Source organism: Lipotes vexillifer, unplaced genomic scaffold (genome assembly GCF_000442215.2).
Source record: "Lipotes vexillifer unplaced genomic scaffold, Lipotes_vexillifer_v1.1 scaffold1029, whole genome shotgun sequence".
NCBI lineage: Eukaryota > Metazoa > Chordata > Mammalia > Artiodactyla > Lipotidae > Lipotes > Lipotes vexillifer.
The window spans coordinates 447,293-468,201 of NW_006789305.1; the positions used below are offsets into that span (position 1 = coordinate 447,293).

A 20,909-nucleotide genomic window follows, 5' to 3' on the forward strand; every position below is an offset into this window, starting at 1 on the left:
TGGGAAACATAGCTCAGATGATTTAAATGGAAAACATGTTTTATGGTGGACACGGATGAGTGTGCATAGACTTAAATTTTTCATGCTGAATTACATGCCATATTACATGCATGACTCTTTCACCAACAACTATACAGTTATTAGGATTAACTTCAAAATTATACACTAATTAAAATTTTCTCCATAGTTTAACAGAAAATCACAGTTTAAAAGGTTATTTTTTTCTTTCAACAACAACAAAAAAGCCTAGAAACTGAAATTCTCCAATAAAGTTCTTTTATTCAGGCTCAACCTAAAATAGTTTAAACTTGATCTCTCTTTGCTAGAGAAATGAAATCTCCAATTCTATAGACTGTAATAGAAAAGTACCGAATTTGCATATTTCCAATAAAGGATTTTGCTTCATGCTTTGGGCATCTGCCATAGTTACCCAAAAGACTATTTCCAATAAATATAACTGTCACAGCACTGAAATGCCCAGAATAAATTTCCTAACTTAAAAAGTTGTCCTTAAGTTACTATAACACAACAGTCTTCAGTCTCCTGACTATTCATACTATTTGAAAACCATGAAAATACAGGTTTTTAGCATGCACACCCAGATGGAAAAGGCTCTGTTCCTCTGAAAACACCATTCGTTAGATTAGGTAGAGCTGAGGGCACCTCTCCGTGTGAACAAGCAGCTGGGTGTCTCGTGGGTTTGCAGTCATCTCTTTCCTTAATGGGTTAAGCACTGATGCCAGCAAGGGGAGAAAGTCCGGGCACATGACTCAGCTTATGATTTAATTTTCCACAGCTAAGAAAAGAAAATCACCAAAATAGTTAGTTTTATGACAAATAGGTGGGGTTGATAGGTACACTTACATGTAAACCAAGAACCGTTTACATAAGAAAAAAGTACCAGCTGTGACAACAGCAACCATAGAACATCATAGAGAAAAAAACCGTTAACAATTTCCAGGATCAAAAAAGATATACTGCAGTTCACGGGTTTTTGGTTTTCATTCATTCTGCCTCTGTACATTTCCCTAGATCAGAGGCCAACCCAGCCCACGCTATTAAATTGACATGAGATTCAAACTTGATTTTTTTGTTCCATTCAAGAGCACGATCTATTGTACTTGCATAAAATGAGAAAACCTAAGCTGAATGTCTATTTCAAATGTCTATTTCTCTACCTCAAGAGTTATTTCCATGCCAGTCCCTCCCTCCCTCCTTCCACCCTGCCTCTCTCGCTCTCTCTCTCGCTCTCTCTCTCTCTCTCTCTCACACACACACACACACACACACACACACACAGTGGGAAAAACAAAGATTACTATATACAATAAGTTTTAAGACTAAGGCAGATGCTACAGGGTGATAATCACACTTACTCTTATATTAAATCCGAGAAGATCACTTATAACACCTGAGACAGCAGAAAGGATAACTACTCGTGTGATATTGTAGATCAAGGGGTTCATTGTCAGTCCATAGAGTCTAAATGGTGTGTCCAGCTCCTACAAAAACATGAAAGAACTGAGATGAAATACATGGTTTCATAATAGCCACCAGTGATTTCTCGAGTGTTTTTTTCAGTCTTGGGAGAGGATGATTGCTTAAAACCTCTTCCCTTAATGTTCAATAGCTACCTTCAAAAAAACTGTAATGAGGGGAAGCGGGGGAAGGATAAATTTGGAATTTGGGATTAACAGATACAGACTATTGTATATAAAATAAACAACAAGGACCTACTGTATTGTACAGGGAACTATGTTCAATATCTTGTAATAACCTATAATGGAAAAGAATCTGAATATATATATCACTTTGCCGCACACCAGAAACATTGTAAATCAACTATACTTCAATTAAAAATAATAATTTTAAAATTAAAAAGTAGGGCTTCCCTGGTGGTGCAGTGGTTGGGGGTCTGCCTGCCGATGCAGGGGACACGGGTTCGTGCCCTGGCCCGGGAGGGTCCCACGTGCCACGGAGCAGCTGGGCCTGTGAGCCATGGCGGCTGAGCCTGCGTGTCCGGAGCCTGTGCTCCGCAGCGGGAGAGGCCACAGCAGTGAGAGGCCCACGTACCGCAAAAAAAAAAAAAAAAAAAAAAAATTAAAAAGTAATAAGTTAATTAATTAATGCCTGTAATGGACTCTCACCTACTTTTCCACTAGCTAAGTTTTTAAAGGTGGATTCAAGCAATATGCTATTTGTGATTTTTTAATGTAATTTTAAAATGTGACAGACATCAGCAATCACTAGAACCTGGGTAGTAAGTTGGGAAACTTTTTCTCATAGAGTCATTAACCCCAAACTATCAAGTTGGTAGTTTGAATCTACACAGCATCTATCTGTTACTAGGGTCCTCTCCAAGAAGTACAGCATTGATTTAATTAAATGGTAGTAAAAATGTATCACAGGGTATTACTTACTTTCAGCAACTTGGTGGATAGCTTTAATACATTGTTTACTAGAGTAAGCTGCTCTTTCTTATTCGGCTTTTTTTCCATTTTAAGATATAAATTAATCTAAGGGAAGGAATAGAGATTAGGGCAAATGTCATGGAAAAGATAGATATATATATTGCATTCAACATGGCAGATTTTGAGGTCAATGTTTTCAAGTAAACTAAATTTCAAAATTCCAGTAGCTATTTCTTCAGAGCACATATGCCACCTACCCAAACCCCCATCCCTAATCAGTCACATATGGCAAAGAAAAGCTATTTAGTGAAGAAAAAATAACAATGAAGCAATTTATCAAAACAATGCAAACTTTTATATTAACTATGGCAATTAAATTGTAAACTCCTTGAGTTCAAAAACTATATCTTACTCATCTTGGTATGCCCCAAATAATCTAACATCCTCATTAAACATTCATGGAATGGAAAAAGATCGCTGCTTTTAATTTACTAATCCCTTGTTTTTCCCCTTATGGTAAGAATTCTCCACTATAATTCTAAGGCCAAAAAAAAAAAAAAATCTAATGATATTAGGTATTTTTATTTAAAACTTATGGATAAACATAAAATTAGAAACAAAAAAACCCAACTCTATACTACTCTGTATTTATAAGAAACATTTCTCAATTGTAATATCTACTCACATACTAAAGAGCAAGTATTTTCCAAACACTGAATGTATTCAGCGTTTTGACTGATAGAGAAGAAAGTCAAGAAACTTATTAAACATCCTTAAATGACAGGTACTCTAAAGATCTAATACTTGACACATAATATGAGATTTAAAGCATATGCTCCATTACCACCAACAAAAATAATTTTTATACTATGAAGTAGCACCCAATCCTGGGAGCAGGTGGGAAAGATAATATCCTCATTTTATAAAGAGGAAGCAATTACATAGTTGCAAAGTGACTTGTAAGGTGTAAGGTCATATAGCTAGAAAGTGACAGAATCGAGACTCAACCCTGAATCTTCTGCAGAAATCTTATTATACCATCTCTAACCACTGAATAAAACTGTCAAGGACCAATCAATACCTGTTCAGTAAGTAATATTGAGACATTGCTGTATTTCTTATTGGTTTCAGACCCCAGTGAGGCTAAGCGCAGTAAGAAAAGTAGTAAAGCTGATTCCCAGATCAAAAACTCCCAGTTATAAGCATCATTTAGGAAAGTTTTATGTCCCCGGAGAACCTATGAAAAGGACCAAAAAAAGTTAAGTTTTTCACTTGTCTTAAAATCTGTAATTACTCCTTTACTCTAGAACTTTAAAAACATTTACAAGATACCAATATTTTAATACTCAAAGCAGGAGACTTTTAATACTCATAAAGTATTATCTATTCAATTAGTAATTATGTATTTCTCTAAGTTTCCTAGATTTTCTTCTTTGCATGAGAGACAGCAAGGGTCTGGAAGTAACAAGGGAAGAAAACATAATAGAATAAGTGAAATAAGACAAATGTATTTCCAAACTCTTTAACCACAAGTGTGCCCACTCACAATTATATGGTGACCATTTTTCAAAGTAGGGTTGGCCAAAAAGTTCCTTTGGTTTGTAAGTAAAAATAAACAACACATTTTTCATTTTCACCGAGAACTTCATTGAACAACGTATTCACCCTTTTGTTCCACTACCTTCTGCCATTTTTCAGGCAACTTCATAATTCCATCTTCCCAAAACTCTTTTATCTTTTTGAGCAAAGAACTGTTCCAGGTGCCTTTTACAGTCTTGCAGGGAATTGAAAAATTCTTTCCATTAAGAGAATTTTGTAAAGACCTAAATAAGTGGAAATCCAAAGGTGCAATGTCTGGTGAATGTGGCAGATGAATCAGAACTTCCCAGCCAAGCTGTAACAGTTTTCGCCTGGTCATCAAAGAAGCATGTGGTCTTGTGTTATCCTGATGGAAGATTATGTGTTTTCTGTTGACTAATACTGGATGCTTTTCGTTGAGTGCTGCTTTCAGTTGGCCTAATTGGGAGCAGTATTTTTTTTTTTAAGAATTTGAATATTTTATTATTAAACTGTTTCTTATTTTCCTGCAAGGCTGTTGCTTTACTGTATAAAAATAGCACCAGCAAACACAGTATATTGCAAAATTAAGATAGTAATGTTCTTTACTGGACACTATACAACTAACAAACTTTTCTCCACTGCCATTTATTTCCAGTGGCAAGTTCATTGAGTATTTTGACCCAAATCCAGGGATGGCTGTAAGCAAGTTGCAATATTATATAAGGTTAAGATAACAATGTTATCCTTGAATTACATCATTTTTATAACTAGTTTTACCACAGATAATTTCAGGAATTCTGAGTATATTATAACTGGAGACTAGCCTAAAAATCACAGGGTGTTGTGAAAAAGATGCATGTGTTTATCTGAAATCATTAGGAAGTTAAGGGGTATTTTCTTCAGGCAACATTGTTGCAAGTAGTTTATTTTGCTAAAAGTTGCTTTTTTAAAAATCTATCCACCACTAATTTAAGACAACTATGCTAGATTAAGTTGTTTCAAACTAGTTTCTTTAGGGGTTCCATTCTCACTCCTCAATGGATTTTATGCATTTCTCATAGGCTTCTTCACTCATTAGTCCATCTAGTTCTGAAGGGTTACTGAGTGTCATCTTGATCAGCCAACCATCTTCATAACAAGATCTGTTGACAAGCCCTGGATTTTCTGCTAGAGCTTCATTAATTTCAGTTACTTCTCCTGATAGAGGAGGAGAGAGTTCACTAGCAGCTTTCACACTTTCCAAAGCACCAAATTCCTCTTGTTTGTTCAATTTTGTCCCAACTTCAGGCAGGCTACAGTAAACAACATCTCCCAAAGATTCCTGTGCAAAATGTTTGACTCCTACTGTTCCAACACCGTCTTCTGTTGTTACCCATTCGTGTTTGTGAATTTACGACCCGACAGCAGAGTGGATCCAGTGCGCAGCGCCCGGACGGTGCCCGCCCACAGTCCCCAGGGCCGCGGCAGGCAGGGCGCGTTGGGCGCAGGCTGCAGACCGCGGCCCGCACACTCCACGCCACTCACAGTGCCATGTTCGCAGGGGTGCTGGGAGCAGTACTTGTTGGAATTAATCGTTTGGTTTTCTGGAAGGAGCTCATAATAGAGGACTCCCTTCCAGTCCCACCATATACACAACATCACCTCCTTTGGATGAAGACCGGCCTTTGGTGTGGTTGGTGGTGGTTCATTTTGCTTGCCCCACGATCTCTTCCGTTCCACATTGTTGTACAGTATCCACTTTTCATCGCCCGTCACAATTTGTTTTAAAAATGGAACATTTTCGTTACGTTTAAGCAGAGAATCGCATGTGGAAATAACAGTCAAGAAGATTTTTTTTGCTTTACTTACGTGAAACCCAAACATCAAAGCGATGGACATAACCCAGCTGGTGCACATGATTTTCATTGCTCAACTTGGATATTCTGAGTATGTCGGCTATCTCCTGTGTGGTATAATGTTGATTATTCTCAATTAATGTCTCGATTTGAACACTAGCAACTCCAACTGGTCTACCCGACCACGGAGTAATGTCCAGAGAGAAATCTCCAGCACAAAACTTCAAAAACCACTTTTGACACGTTTGATCAGTCACAGCACCTTCTCCATATACTGCACGTCTTTTTTGCATTTCATTTGTGGTTTTACCTTTCTTGAAATAATAAAGCATAATATGCCGAAAATGTTGCTTTTTTTCTTCCATCTTCAATATTCCATATTGAATATGACTACACAAAAATTCACCAGTTTTGGGCTTCCCTGGTGGCGCAGTGCTTGAGAGTCCGCCTGCCGATGCAGGAGACGCGGGTTCGTGCCCCGTTTCGGGAAGATCCCACATGCCGCGGAGCGGCTGGGCCCGTGAGCCATGGCCACTGAGCCTGCGCGTCCGGAGCCTGTGCTCCGCAAATGGGAGAGGCCACAACAGTGAGAGGCCCGCATAACGCAAGGAAAAAAAAAAAAAAAAAAAAAAAAAATTCACCAGTTTTGATAAGTTTTTTTTTTTTTAATGCAGGCTGACATGACAGCTGTCACAATACAGTCTAATGAAATTGTTTCAAATGAAGTCAGACAACTAAGCACTACTAGAGCCATCTTATGAAAAAAAAACCGAACAAACTTTTTGACCAACCCAATAGTAAATTTGCATTTGACTAAAGAGCCCCCTAAAACATGCAGCCCATCCCACTGGCATGACTAGAAAATCCTGAGGATCAGATCTTTACTCCACTTTAGGATCTGAATAACAACAGCAGCAGCCACCAATTATAAAATGCCTATTATGTGTCAAGTTTTCTGGTAAAAGTTTTCATTTTTTACAAAATTTTTTTGTTGATTGAAATGTAAAGTTTACTAAAGCAAGCCCAAGGTAAAATGAGATTTATTGAAAAATATACAGAGACCCCTCACAGAAACTAAATGCGGGCCTTTGAAAATCAGAAAGTCAGCAGGTAGCTGCCCTCCCCATCTCCCTTCCACTAGGGCCATTCAGGCTCCCCCCTCCACTCCTCCCAGGCCTTGCAAGACCCTTCTTTACTGCTCCCCCCAACTCTGACTTGTTTCCAATGCTACTGGCCCCAGTGATCCCTTCTGACCTTTCTTCTGCGAAGTCCACCACTGATACCTCAGGTTTTCATTTCTAATTTGCAAAAGAGGGAATACGTTTAGTTTAGTCTGGGTCAGGTATTCACCCCAGCAAGTTACTTACAACTAAGGGGTGGGGGGGTAGGGGCGGCAGGGGTGAGGAAAGTAACAACTAATAGCAACCTAAAAGTGCTGAAAGTAACTGGCAACCTAGAAATCTCTACCCATTAAAAATATCCTTCAAACATGAAAGTGATAAAAGACATTTTCAAACAAACAAAAACTGAGAGAATTCATCACCAGCAGACTCTTCAAGCAGGCAGGAAACAATCCCAGAGAAAAACACGGAAATGCACAAACTAATGAAAAGTAATGGAAAGGATAAATATGTAGGTAAATATAAATTAATAATTAACTACAAAAAGCAATAATAATTACATCTTATGGGTTTAAGATACATGTAAAATTAAAATGAAGGACATGTGTAACACAAAAGTGAATGGGTAAAAAAAAAAAAAAAAGTGAATGAGTAAATGACATAAAGTGTTGTAAGGTCCTAGCATGGTAAATTAATTATTTTATTAGACTGTAATAAGCTAAGGATGTATGTTGTAATCTCTGGGGTCAATAGTAGTAAATATATATATATATATATATATATATATATATATATATATATATATATATAAAGTTAACAGAGAGGATTAAATGAAATATTTTAAAATATTTGATTAATAAAAGATGGCCCAAAAAAAAGAGAAAAAGGAAAATTAACAAATAAACCAAATAGGAACCAAATAGTATTTGTAGTTATAGTAATTAAGTTTAACTGGGTCAGACATTCCAAATCACTAAAACTGGGAGGCTGGATTAAGAAACAAGCAAACAGGAGCAGGATTGGAGAAAACATAATGGAGTAGAAGGACCTTGAGCTCACCTCCTCTCACAAGCACATCAAAATCACAACTAACTGCTGAACAACCATCAGTAAAACAGACTGGAAGCTACCAAAAAAAAAATATTCTACATTCAAAGACATAAAGAAGAAATCACAGTGAGATGGTAACCAGGAGGGGTGCACTCATAATATAATCAAATCCCATACAGCCTGGGTGGGTGACCCACAAACTGAGAATAATTATATCACAGAAATTCTCCCCAAGGAATGAGAGCTCTGAGCCCCACACCAGGTTCCCCAGCCTAGGGGTCTGGCACTGGGAGGAGGAGCCCCAGAGCATTTGGCTTTGAAGGCCAGGGGGGCTTGATTGTAGGAGCTCCACAGGACTGGGGCAAACAGAGACTTCACTCTTGGAGGGCACATACAAGGTCCTCGTGCACTGGGACTGAGGGCAAAAGCAGTGACTTTATAGGAGCCTGGGACAGACCTCCCTGCTGGTCTTGGAGGGTCTCCTGGGAAGGTGGGGGGCAGCTGTGGCTCTCTCTAGGATCATAAAAGCTGGTGGCTGACACACTGAGGAGTGTTCACTGATGTGAACTCTGGCTGGAGGTAGACATCTCGCTTGGGATCTTGGCACCAAGGCCTGGCCCCACCCAACGGCCTGTAGGCTCCAGTGCTGGAACGCCTCAGGCCAAACAACCAAGAGGGCAGGAACACAGCCCCACCCATCAGCAGACAGGCTGCCTAAAGACTTCCTGAGCCCACAGCCACCTCCAGACATGCCCCTTGACATGGCCCTGCCCACCAGAGGGCCAGCACCCAGCTCCACTCACCAGTGGGCGGGCACTGGCCCCTCCCACCAGGAAGCCTGGACAAGACTCTAGACCAGCCTCACCCACCTGGGAGAAGACATTAGAAGCAAGAAAACTACAATCCCACGGCCTGTGGAACTAACTCCAAAAACACAGGTCAGAACCCACCCTGGGACTGGTCCCTGGCCCTTAGGTAACAAGATGGGAGTGTACTGTTGGGACACATAGGACAACCCCTACAGAGGACCACTTCTCCAAGGTCAAGAAATGTTAACTATTCTACTACATACGTAAGAAAACAAATAGAAATTTAAACAAAATGAGACAGCAAAGGAATATGTTCCAGACAAAGAAACAAGATAAAACTCCAGAAGAACAACTAAGTAAACTGGAGATAGGCAATCTACCTGAGAAAGAGTTCAAAGTAATGATTGTAAAGATGATCCAAGAGCTCGGGAAAAGAATGGATGCATAGAGCAAGAAGTTATTAGCAAAGAATTAGAAAATATAAAGAACAACCAAACAGAGTTGAAGAATGCAATAACTGAAATGAAAAATACACTAGAAGGAATCAATAGCAGAATAAATGAGGCAGAAGAACAAATCAGTGAACTGGAAGACAGAGTAGTGGAAATCACTGATGTGGAACAGAATAAAGAAAAAAGAATGAAAAGAAATGAGCACAGGTTAAGAGACCTCTGGGACAATGTCAAATGCACCAACATTTGCATTATAGGGGTCCCAGAAGGAGAAGAGGGAGAGAAAGGGCCTAAGAAAATATTTGAAGAGATGATAGCTGAACACTTCCCTAACATGGGAAAGGAAACAGTCACCCAAGTCCAGGAAGCACAGAGAATCCCATACAGGATTAACTCAAGGAGGAACAGACAGAGACACATAGTCATCAAACTGACAAAAATTAAAGACAGAGAAAATATGAAAACAACAAGGGAAAAGCAACAAATAACATACAAGGGAATCCCCATTAGGTTATCAGTTGATTTTTCAGCAGAAACTCTGCAGGCCAGAAGGGAGTGGCATAATATATTTAAAGTGAGGAAGGGGAAAATCCTACAACCAAGAATACTATACTCAGCAAGGCTCTAGTTCATATTTGATAGAGAAATCAAAAGCTTTACAGACAGGCAAAAGCTAAGAGAATTCTGCACTACCAAACCAGCTTTACAACAGATGCTAAAGGAACTTCTCCAAATGGAAAAGAAAAGACCACAACTAGAAATAAGAAAAGTATGAAATGAAAAGCTCACCAGTAAAGGCAAACATATAGTAAAGGTACAAAATCATCCACATACAAATATAACATCAAAACTAGTCATTGTGAGAGGAGGAGAGAGAGTATAAACACAGGATATTTAAAATGCATTTGAGGGCTTCCCTGGTGGCACAGTGGTTAAGAATCCCCCAGCCAATGCAATGGGCATGGGTTCGAGCCCTGGTCTGGGAAGATCCCACATGCCACGGAGCAACTAAGCCCGTGCACCACAACCACTGAGCTTGTGTTCTAGAACCCATGAGCCACAGCTACTGAAGCCCACATGCCTAGGTCTGTGCTATGCGACAAGAGAAGCCACTGCAATGAGAAGCCCATGCACCACAATGAAGAGTAGCCCCCGCTCGCCACAAGAGAAAAGCCCGCGTGCAGCTATGAAGACCAACACAGCCAAAAAAAATTAGTTAAAAATAAATAAATAAAATGCAGCAACTTAAAACAATCTTGTATATATATAGGCTGCTATACCAAAACTCATGGTAACCACAAACCAAAAATCTATAATAGATATACACACAAAAAAGGAAAAGGAATCCCAACACAACACTAAAGATAGTCATCAAATCACAAGAGAAGAGTACAAAAGAGGAAAGGTAAAAAAAAAAAAAGACCTACAAAAACAAATCCAAAACAATTAACAAAATGGCAACAAGAACACACGTATCGATAATTACTTTAAACGTAAACAGATTAAATACTCCACCAAAAGACACAGACTGGCTGAATGAATACAAAAGAAGACCTGTACATATGTTTTCTACAAGAGACTCACTTCAGATCTAGAGGCACATACAAACTGAAAGTGAGGGGATGGAAAAATGTATTCCAGGTTAGAACTACCTCCCCAGAGATCAGGCAAGGGTAAGGGAGGGCTTGGTTGCTGTTTTTAAACGCAGCATTTTTTGTTCCCTTTCTAGAAACCAGCTGCAAAGTTAGGTCAGAGCACATTAAAATGAGCCACTTCTGAACCAACAGCGCCAGGCCCCATGCCTGCTGTGAAGGCCCCAGCAAACGTCAGGGCTTGGTCCACATGATGTTCCTTCCCATGCTTGTCCAAGCGGTGCTCTGCCTCAGAGTTGAGGTAAGAGAGGCATCAGGACACCTCACATTCAGTCACCTAGCAGAGATCAGCAATTCTTGGGCTCAGTGAGGAGGTTTGCCATGTGTCTGACAGGGTCTTGGTACTCTGTCTAACATTGGGTGTCAGGCCTGAACCTCTGAGGTGGGAGAGCTGAGTTAAGGACATTGGACCACCAGAGACCTCCGGGCCTCATGTAATATCAAACGGCAAAAGCTCTCCCAGAGATCTCCATCTCAGTGCTAAGACCCAGCTCCACTCAACAACCAGCAAGATACAGTGCTGGACACCTTATACCAAACAACTAGCAAGACAGGAACACAAACCCACCCATTAGCACAGAGGCTGCCTAAAATCATAATAAGGTCACAGACACCCCAAAACACACCACCGGATGTGGTCCTGCCCACTAGAAAGACAAGATCCAGCCTCATCTACCAGAACACAGGAACCATTCCCCTCCACCAGGAAGCCTACACAACCCACTGAACCAACCTTAGCCATTGGGGACAGACACCAAAAACAACGGGAACTACAACCCTGCAGCCTGCGAAATGGAGACCCAAAACACAGTAAGTTAAGCAAAATGAGAAGATAGAGAAATACACAGCAGATGAAGGAGAAAGATAAAAACCCACCAGACCAAAAAAATGAAGAGGAAATAGGCAGTCTACCTGAAAAAGAATTCAGAGTAATGATAATAAAGACGATACAAAATCATGGAAATAGAATGGAGAAAATGCAAGAAACGTTTAACAAGAACCTAGAAGAACTAAAGAGCAAACAAACAATGATGAACAACACAATAAATGAAAGTTAAAATTCTCTAGAAGTAATCCGTAGTAGAATAACTAAGTCAGAAAAATGGATAAGTGACCTGGAGGATAAAACAGTGGAAATAACTACTGCAGAACAGAATAAAGAAAAAAGAATGAAAAGAATTGAGAACAATCTCACAGACATCTGGGAGAATGTTAAACACACCAACATTTGAATTATAGGGGTCCCAGAAAAAGAGAAAAAGAAAGGGATTGAGAAACTAACTTAAGAGATTATAGTTGAAAACTTCCCTAATATGGGAAAGGAAATAGTCAATCAAGCCCAAGAAGCAGAGATGGTCCCATACAGGATAAAACCAAGGAGAAACATGCCCAGACACATGTTAATCAAACTATTAAAAATTAAATACAAAGAAAAAAATATTTAAAGCAGCAAGGGAAAGACAACAAATAGCATACAAGGGAATCCCCATAAGGTTAAAAGCTGATCTTTCAGCAGAAACTGTGCAGGCCAGAAGGGAGTGGCAGGACATATTTAAAGTGAAGAAAGGGAAAAACCTACCACCAAGTTTACTCTACCCAGCAGGGATCTCATTCAGATTCGACGGAGAAATTAAAACCTTTACAGACAAGCAAGAGCTAAGAGAATTCAACACCACCAAACCAGCTCTACAACAAATGCTTAACGAACTTCTCTAGGCAGAAAACACAAGAGAAGAAAACAACGTACAATAACAAACCCAAAACAATTAAGAAAATGGTAATAGAAACATACATATCGATATCTACCTTAAATGAAAATGGATTAAATGCTCCAACCAAAATACATAGACTGGCTGAATGGATACAAAAATAAGACTCGTACATATGCTCTCTACAAGAGACCCACTTCAGAACTAGGGACACATACAGACTGAAAGTGAGGGGATGGAAAAAGATATTCCATGCAAATGGAAATCAAAAGAAAGCTGGAGTAGGAATTATCATATCAGACAAAATAGACTTTAAAATAAAGACTATTACAAGAGACAGAGAAGCACACTACATAATGATCAAGGGATCAATCCAAGAAGAAGATATAACAATAGTAAATATTTAGGCACCCAACATAAGAGCATCTCAATACATAAGTCAAATGCTAACAGCCATAAAAGGGGAAATCAACAGTAACACAATCATAGTAGGGGACTTTAACACCCCACTTTCACCAGTGGACAGATCATCCACAAAGAAAATAAGGAACACAAGCTTTAAATGATACATTAAACAAGATGGATTTAATTGATATTTATAGGACATTCCATCCAAAAACAGCAGATTACACTTTCTTCTCAAGTGCTCATGGAACATTCTGCAGAAGAGATCATATCTTGGGTCACAAATCAAGCCTTCGTAAATTTAAGAAAATTGAAATCATATCAAGTATCTTTTCCAACTACAATGCTATGAGACTTGATATCAGTAACAGGAAAAAATCTGTAAAAAATACAAACACATGGAAGCTAAACAATACACTATTAAATAACCAAGAGATCACTGAAGAAATCAAAGAGGAAATCAAAAAATACCTAGAAACAAATGACAATAAAAACACGACAACCCAAAACCTATGGGATGCAGCAAAAGCAGTTCTAGGAGGGAAGTTTATAGCAATACAATCCTACCTCAAGAAACAAGAAACATCTCAAATAAACAGACGAACCTTACAACTAAAGCAATTAGAGAAAGAAGAACAAGTAAACCCCAAAATTAGCAGAAGGAAAGAAATCATAAAGATCAGATCAGAAATAAATGAAAAAGAAATGAAGGAAACAATAGCAAAGATCAATAAAATTAAAAGATGGCTCTTTGAGAAGATAAACAAAATTGACAAACCATTAGCCAGACTCATAGAGAAAAAAGGTGAGAAGACTCAAATAAATAGAATCAGAAATGAAAAAGGAGAAGTAACAACTGACATTGCAGAAATACAAAGGATCATGAGAGATTACTACAAGCAACTCTATGCCAATAAAATAGACAACCTGGAAGTAATGGACAAATTCTTAGAAAAGCACAACCACCCGAGACTGAACCAGGAAGAAACAGAAAATATAAACACACCAATCACAACTACTGAAATTGAAACTGTGATTAAAAGTCGTACAACAGGGCTTCCCTGGTGGCGCAGAGGTTGAGAGTCCGCCTGCCGATGCAGGGGACACAGGTTCGTGCCCCGGTCCGGGAAGATCCCACATGCCGCAGAGCGGCTGGGCCCGTGAGCCATGGCCGCTGAGCCTGCGCGTCCAGAGCCTGTGCTACACAATGGGAGAGGCCACAACAGTGAGAGGCCCGCGTACCACAGAAACAAAAACAAAAACAAAAACAAACAAACAAAAGTCTTACAACAAACAAAAACCCAGGACCATGTGGCTTCACAGAATTCTATCAAACATTTAGAGAAGAGTTAACACCTATCCTTCTCAAACTCTTCCAAAATCTACCAGAAGGAGGAACACTCTCAGACTCATTCTACGAGGCCACCATCACCCTGATACCAAAACCAGAGAAAGATGCCACAAAAAAAGAAAAGCACAGGCCAATATCACTGATGAACATAGTTGCAAAAATCCTCAACAAAATACTACACACAGAATCCAAAAGCACATTAATAGGATCATACACCACGACCAAGTGGGGTTTATTCCCAGGAATGCAAGGATTCTTCAATATACGAAATCAATGTGATAAACCGTATTAACAAATTGAAGGAGAAAAATCATATGATCATCTCAATAGATGCAGAAAAAGCTTTTGACAAAATTCAACACCCATTTATGATTAAAAACCCTCCAGAAAGTAGGCATAGAGGGAACTTACCTCAACATAATAAAGGCCAAATATGACAAACCCACAGAGAACTTTGTTCTCAATGGTGACAAACTGAAGCCATTTCCACTAAGATCAGGAACAAGACAAGGTTGTCCACGCTCACCACTATTATTCAATATAGTTTTGGAAGTTTAGCCACAGCAATCAGAGAGGAAAAAGAAATAAGAAAAAGAAATAAAAGGAATCCAAATCGGAAAAGAGGAGGTAAAACTGTCACTGTTTGCAGATGACATGATACTATACATGAAGAATCCTAAAGATGTTACCAGAAAACCAATAGAGCTAATCAATGAATTTGGTAAAGTAGCAGGATACAAAATTAAGGTGCAGAAATCTCTTGCATTCCTATACAGTAATGATAAAAAATCTAAAAGAGAAATTAAGGAAACACTCCCAATTACCATTGCAACAAAAAGAATAAATTACCTAGGAATAAACCTACCTAAGGAGACAAAAGACCTGTATGCAGAAAACTATAAGACACTGATGAAAGAAATTAAAGATGACACAAACAGATGGAGAGATATACCATGTTCCTGGATTGGAAGAATCAACATTGTGAAAACGACTATACTACCCAAAACAATCTACAGATTCAATGCAATCTCTATCAAAGTACCAATGGCACTTTTCACAGAACTAGAACAAAAAATTTCACAATTTGTATGGAAACACAAAAGACCCCGAAGAGCCAAAGCAATCTTGAGAACAAAAAATGGAGCTGCAGGAATCAGGCTCCCTGACTTCAGACAGTAATCGAGACAGTATGGTACTGGCACAAAAACAGAAATATGGATCAATGGAACAAGATAGAAAGCTCAGAGATAAACCCAAGCACATATGGTCACCTTACCTTTGGTAAAGGAGGCAAGAACATACAATGGAGAAAAGACAGCCTCTTCAATAAGTGGTGCTGGGAAAACTGGACAGCTACATATAAAAGAATGAAATTAGAACACTCCCTAACACCATACACAAAAATAAACTCAAAATGGATTAAAGACCTAAATGTAAGGCCAGACACTATAAAACTCTTAGAGGAAAACACAGGCAGAACACTCCATGACATAAATCACAGCAAGATCCTTTTTGACCCACCTCCTAGAGGAATGGAAATAAAAACAAAAATAAACAAATGTGACCTAATGAAACTTCAAAGCTTTTGCACAGCAAAGGAAACCATAAATAAGACAAAAAGACAACCCTCTGAATGGGAGAAAATATTTGAAACGAAGTAACTGACAAAGGATTAATCTCCAAAATATAGAAGCAGCTCATGCATCTCAATATCAGAAAAACAAACAACCCAATGCAAAAATGGGCAGAAGACCTAAATAGACATTTCTCCAAAGAAGGTATACAGATTACCAACAGACACATGAAAGGATGCTCAACATCACTAGTCATTAGAGAAATGCAAATCAAAACTACTATGAGGTATCACCTCACACCAGTTAGAATGGGCATCATCAGAAAATCTACAAACAATAAATACTGGAGAGGGTGTGGAGAAAAGGGAACACTCTTGCACTGTTGTTGGGAATGTAAATTGATACAGCCACTATGGAGAACAGTATGGAGGTTCCTTAAAAAACTAAAAATAGAACTACCATACGACCCAGCAATCCCACTACTGGGCATATACCCTGAGAAAACCATAATTCAAAAAGAGTCATGTACCACAATGTTCACTGCAGCACTATTTACAATAGCCAGGACATGGAAGCACCTAAGGGTCCATCGACAGATGAATGGATAAGGAAGATGTGGCACATATATACAATGGAATATTACTCGGCCATAAAAAAAAAGAAATTGGGTCATTTGTAGTGAGGTGGATGGACCTACAGACTGTCATACAGAGTGAAGTAAGTCAGAAATTCAGAAAATACCATATGCTAACACATATATATGGAATCACAAAAGAAATGGTTCTGAAGAACTTATGGGCAGGACAGGAATAAAGACTTAGACGTAGAGAATGGACTTGAGGACATGGGTAGGGGAAGGGTAAGCTGGGACAAAGTGAGAGAGTGGCATTGACATACATACACTACTAAATGTAAAACAGAGATCTAGTGGGAAGCAGCCACATAGTGCAGGGAGATCAGCTCGGTGCTTTGTGTCCACCTAGAGGGGTGGGATAGGGAGGGTCAGGGGGAGACATAAGAGGGAGGGGATATGGGGATGTATGTATATGTATAGCTGATTCACTTTGTTATACAGCAGAAACTAACACACCATTGTAAAGCAACTATACTCCAATAAAAATGTTTAAAAAAAGGTATTCCACACAAATGGAAATGAAAAGAAAGCTGAAGTGGCAATACTTATATCAGACAAAATAGACTTTAAAATACAGTTACAAGAGAGAAAGAAGGACACTACATAATGATCAAGGGATCAATCAAAGAAGAAGATGTAACAATTGTAAATTCATGTGTCCCCAACATAGGAGAACCTATGTTAACAGACATAAAAAAAGGAATTGACAGTAACACAATAATAATGGGGGATTTTAACATCCCACTTATATCAATAGACAGATCATCCAGACAGAAGATCAATAAGAAAATCCAGCCCTTAAATGACACATTAGACTAGATGGACTTAATTGATATGTATAGAGTATTCCAACTGAAAGCAGCAGAATGCACATTCTTTTCAAGTGCACATGGAACATTCTTCAGGATACATCACATGCTGGGCCACGAAGCAAGCCTTGGTAAATTTAAGAGAACTGAAATTATATCAAGCATCTTTTCTGACCACAACACTATGAGATTAGAAATCAACTGCAAGAAAAAAACACGAACACGTGCAGGCTAAATAATATGCTATTAAACAACCAATGGATCACTGAAGAAATCAAAGGAAATTTTAAAAAAATAGCTAGAGACAAATGAAAATGAAAACACGATGATCCAAAACCTATGGGACACAGCAAAAGCAGTTCGAAGAGGGAAGTTCATAGCAAAACAAGCTTACCTTAGGAAACAAGAAAAATCTCAAATAAACAACCTAACCTTACACCTAAAGCAACTAGAGAAAGAAGAACAAACAAAATCCAAAGTTAGTAGAAGTAAAGGAATCATTAAGATCAGAGCAGAAATAAATGAAATAGAGACTAAGAGAACAATAGAAAACATCGATAAAACTATTAACAAAAGCTGGTTCCTAGAAAAGATAAACACAATTGATAAACCTGTAGCCTGACTCATCAAGAAAAAAAGGAAAAGGGCCCAAATCAATAAATTAGAAATGAGAGACTACTCCAAGCAACTATATACCAATAAAATGGACAACCTAGAAGAAATGGACAAATTCTTAGAAAGGTACAATCTACCAAGATTGAACCAGGAAGAAATAGAAAATATGAACAGACTGATCACAAGTGCTGAAATTGAATCTTGTGATTTTAAAACTCCCAGAAAACAAAAGTCTAGGACCAGATAGCTTCACAGGCGAATTCTACCAAACATTTAGAGAGGAGATAACACCTACACTTCTGAAACTATTCCCAAAATTGCAGAGGAAGGAACACTTCCAAACTCATTCTATGAAGCCATCATCACCCTGATACCAAGAACAGACAAAGGTATCAGAAAAAAAGAAAATCAGGCCAATATCATTGATAAACATAGACGCAAAATCCTCAACAAAATACTAGCAAACCGAATCCAACAATACATTAAATAATCAAGTGGGATTTATCCCAGGGATGCAAGGATTTTTCAATATCCACAAATCAATCAGTGTGATACACCACATTAACAATTTGAAGAATAAAAACCACATGATCATCTCAATAGATGCCGAAAAAGCTTTTGACAACATTTAACATCCACTAATGATTAAAAACGCTCTAGAAAGTGGGCATAGAGGGAACATACCTCAACCTAATAAAGGCCATATATGACAAACCCACAGCTAACATCATACTCAACAGTGAAAAGCTGAAGGCATTTCCTCTAAAATCAGGAACAAGACAAGGGTGCTCAATCTCACCTCTTATATTCAATATAGTCTTGGAAGTCCTAGTCACAGCATTCAAAGAAGAAAAAGATATAAAAGGAATCTAAATTGGACAGGAAGAAGTAAAAGTGTCACTGTTTGCAGATGACATGATACTATACATAGAAAATCCTGAAGACACTACCAGAAAACTACTAGAGCTCATCAGTGAATTTGGTAAAGTTGCAGAATACAAAATTAACACACAGAAATCTGTTGCATTTCTATACACTAACAACAAAAGATCAGAAAGAGAAATTAAGAAAACAATCCCATTTACCACTGCATCAAAAAGAATAAAATACCTAGGAATAAACCTACCTAAGGGGGCTAAATACCTGTACTCCAAAAACTATAAGACACTGATGAAAGAAACTGAAGAAGACACAAACAGATGGAAAGAGTATATATATATATATGTATATATATACTGGTTTCTTAGGCTAGAAAAATTAATATTGTTAATATAATCATACTACTCAAGGCAGTCTACAGATTCAGTGCAATCTCCATCAAATTACCAGAGGCATTTTTCACAGAACTAGAACAAAAAAATTTTTAATTTGTATGGAAACACAAAAGACCCCGAATAGCCAAAGCAATCTTGAGAAAGAAAAACGAAGCTGGAGGAATCAGGCTCCCTGACTTCAGATTATACTACAAAGCTACATTCATCAAAACAGTATGGTACTGGCACAGAAACAGAAATATAGATCAGTGGAACAGGATAGAAAGCCGAGAGATAAACCCATGCGCCTATGGTCACCTAATCTATGACAAAGGAGGCAAGAATATACAATGGAGAAGAGACAGCCTCTTCAATAAGTGGTGCTGGGAAAACTGGACAGCTACATGTAGAAGAATGAAATTAGAACATTTCTCTAACATCATATACAAAAATAAATTCAAAATGGATTAAAGACCTAAACATAAGACTGGATACTATAAAACTTCTATGGGAAAACGTGGGCAGAACACTCTTTGACATAAATCACAGCAAGATCTTTTTTGACCCACCTCCTAGAGAAATGCAAATAAAAACAAAAATAAACAAATGGGACCTAATTAAACTTAAAAGCTTTTGCACAGCAAAGGAAACCTTAAACAAAACAAAAAGACAACCTACAGAATGGGAGAAAATATTTGTAAATGATGAGACTGACAAGGGATTAATTTCCAAAATATACAAACAACTGAATAACAAAAAACCAAAGAGCCCAATAAAAAAATGGGCAGAAGATCTAAGTAGACATTTCTCCAAAAAAGACATACAGATGGCCAAAAGGCACATGAAAAGATGGTCAACATCACTAATTATTAGAGAAATGTAAATTAAATCTACACTGAGGTATCACCTCACTCCAGTCAGAATGACCATGAGGAAAAAGTCTACAAATAATAAATGCTGGAGAGGGTGTGGAGAAAAGGGAACCCTCTTGCACTGTTGGTAGGAATGTAAATTGATACAGCCACTATGGAGAACAGTATGGAGGTTCTTTAAAAAACTAAAAATAGTTACCATATGATCCTACAATCCCACTCCTGGACATATATCCAGACAAAACTATAATTCAAAAAGATACATGCACCCCAATGTTCATTGCAGCACTATTTACAACAGTCAAGACATGGAAGCAACCTAAATGTCCATCGACAGATGAATGGATAAAGAAGATACGGTATATATATCACAGGGAGCTATACTCAATATTTTGTAGTAACCTATAAGGAAAAAGAATCTGAAAATAATATATATTCATGTATGTGTATAACTCAATCACTTTGCTGTACACCTGAAACTAACACAACATTGTTAATCAACTATACTTCAATAAAAAAGAGAGAGAAAGGGAAAAAGCTCAAAAAGAAAATATATTTTGTAATAAACCCAGATCTGTTACCAAAATAAATTAATAAAATAACCTTTCAGCATTGAAAAAAAGATATCACTAAAGATATTAAAGCACTTTCATAGTTTAACAGCAAAAAAAAAAGAAAGAAAAAGAAACAAGCAACCAAAAAAGGATATGCTGATTATAAGAGATAGAACTATACAAAGACAAAATAAATGAAAAAGGGTAGACAAAGATATTGCATACAAAAACTAATCAAAACAC

At 38.0% G+C, this 20,909-nt stretch overlaps 1 protein-coding gene and 1 pseudogene across 1 annotated transcript in view; both read right to left on the reverse strand.

Moving 5' to 3' along the window:
* Positions 1-259: 259 nt before the first annotated feature.
* PHTF1 (putative homeodomain transcription factor 1) overlaps positions 260-20,909 on the reverse strand; it is a 62,680-nt gene continuing 42,030 nt past the window's right edge. The window contains exons 15-18 of the mRNA XM_007462469.1: positions 3,493-3,648; positions 2,421-2,516; positions 1,377-1,502; positions 260-796 (exon numbers count right to left, since the gene is read on the reverse strand). Coding sequence (XP_007462531.1) covers positions 776-796; positions 1,377-1,502; positions 2,421-2,516; positions 3,493-3,648 — 399 coding nt within the window. The 3' untranslated portion in view covers positions 260-775. The remainder of the gene's footprint in view (positions 797-1,376; positions 1,503-2,420; positions 2,517-3,492; positions 3,649-20,909) is intronic.
* LOC103086287 (glycine cleavage system H protein, mitochondrial pseudogene) lies at positions 4,999-5,503 on the reverse strand (annotated as a pseudogene).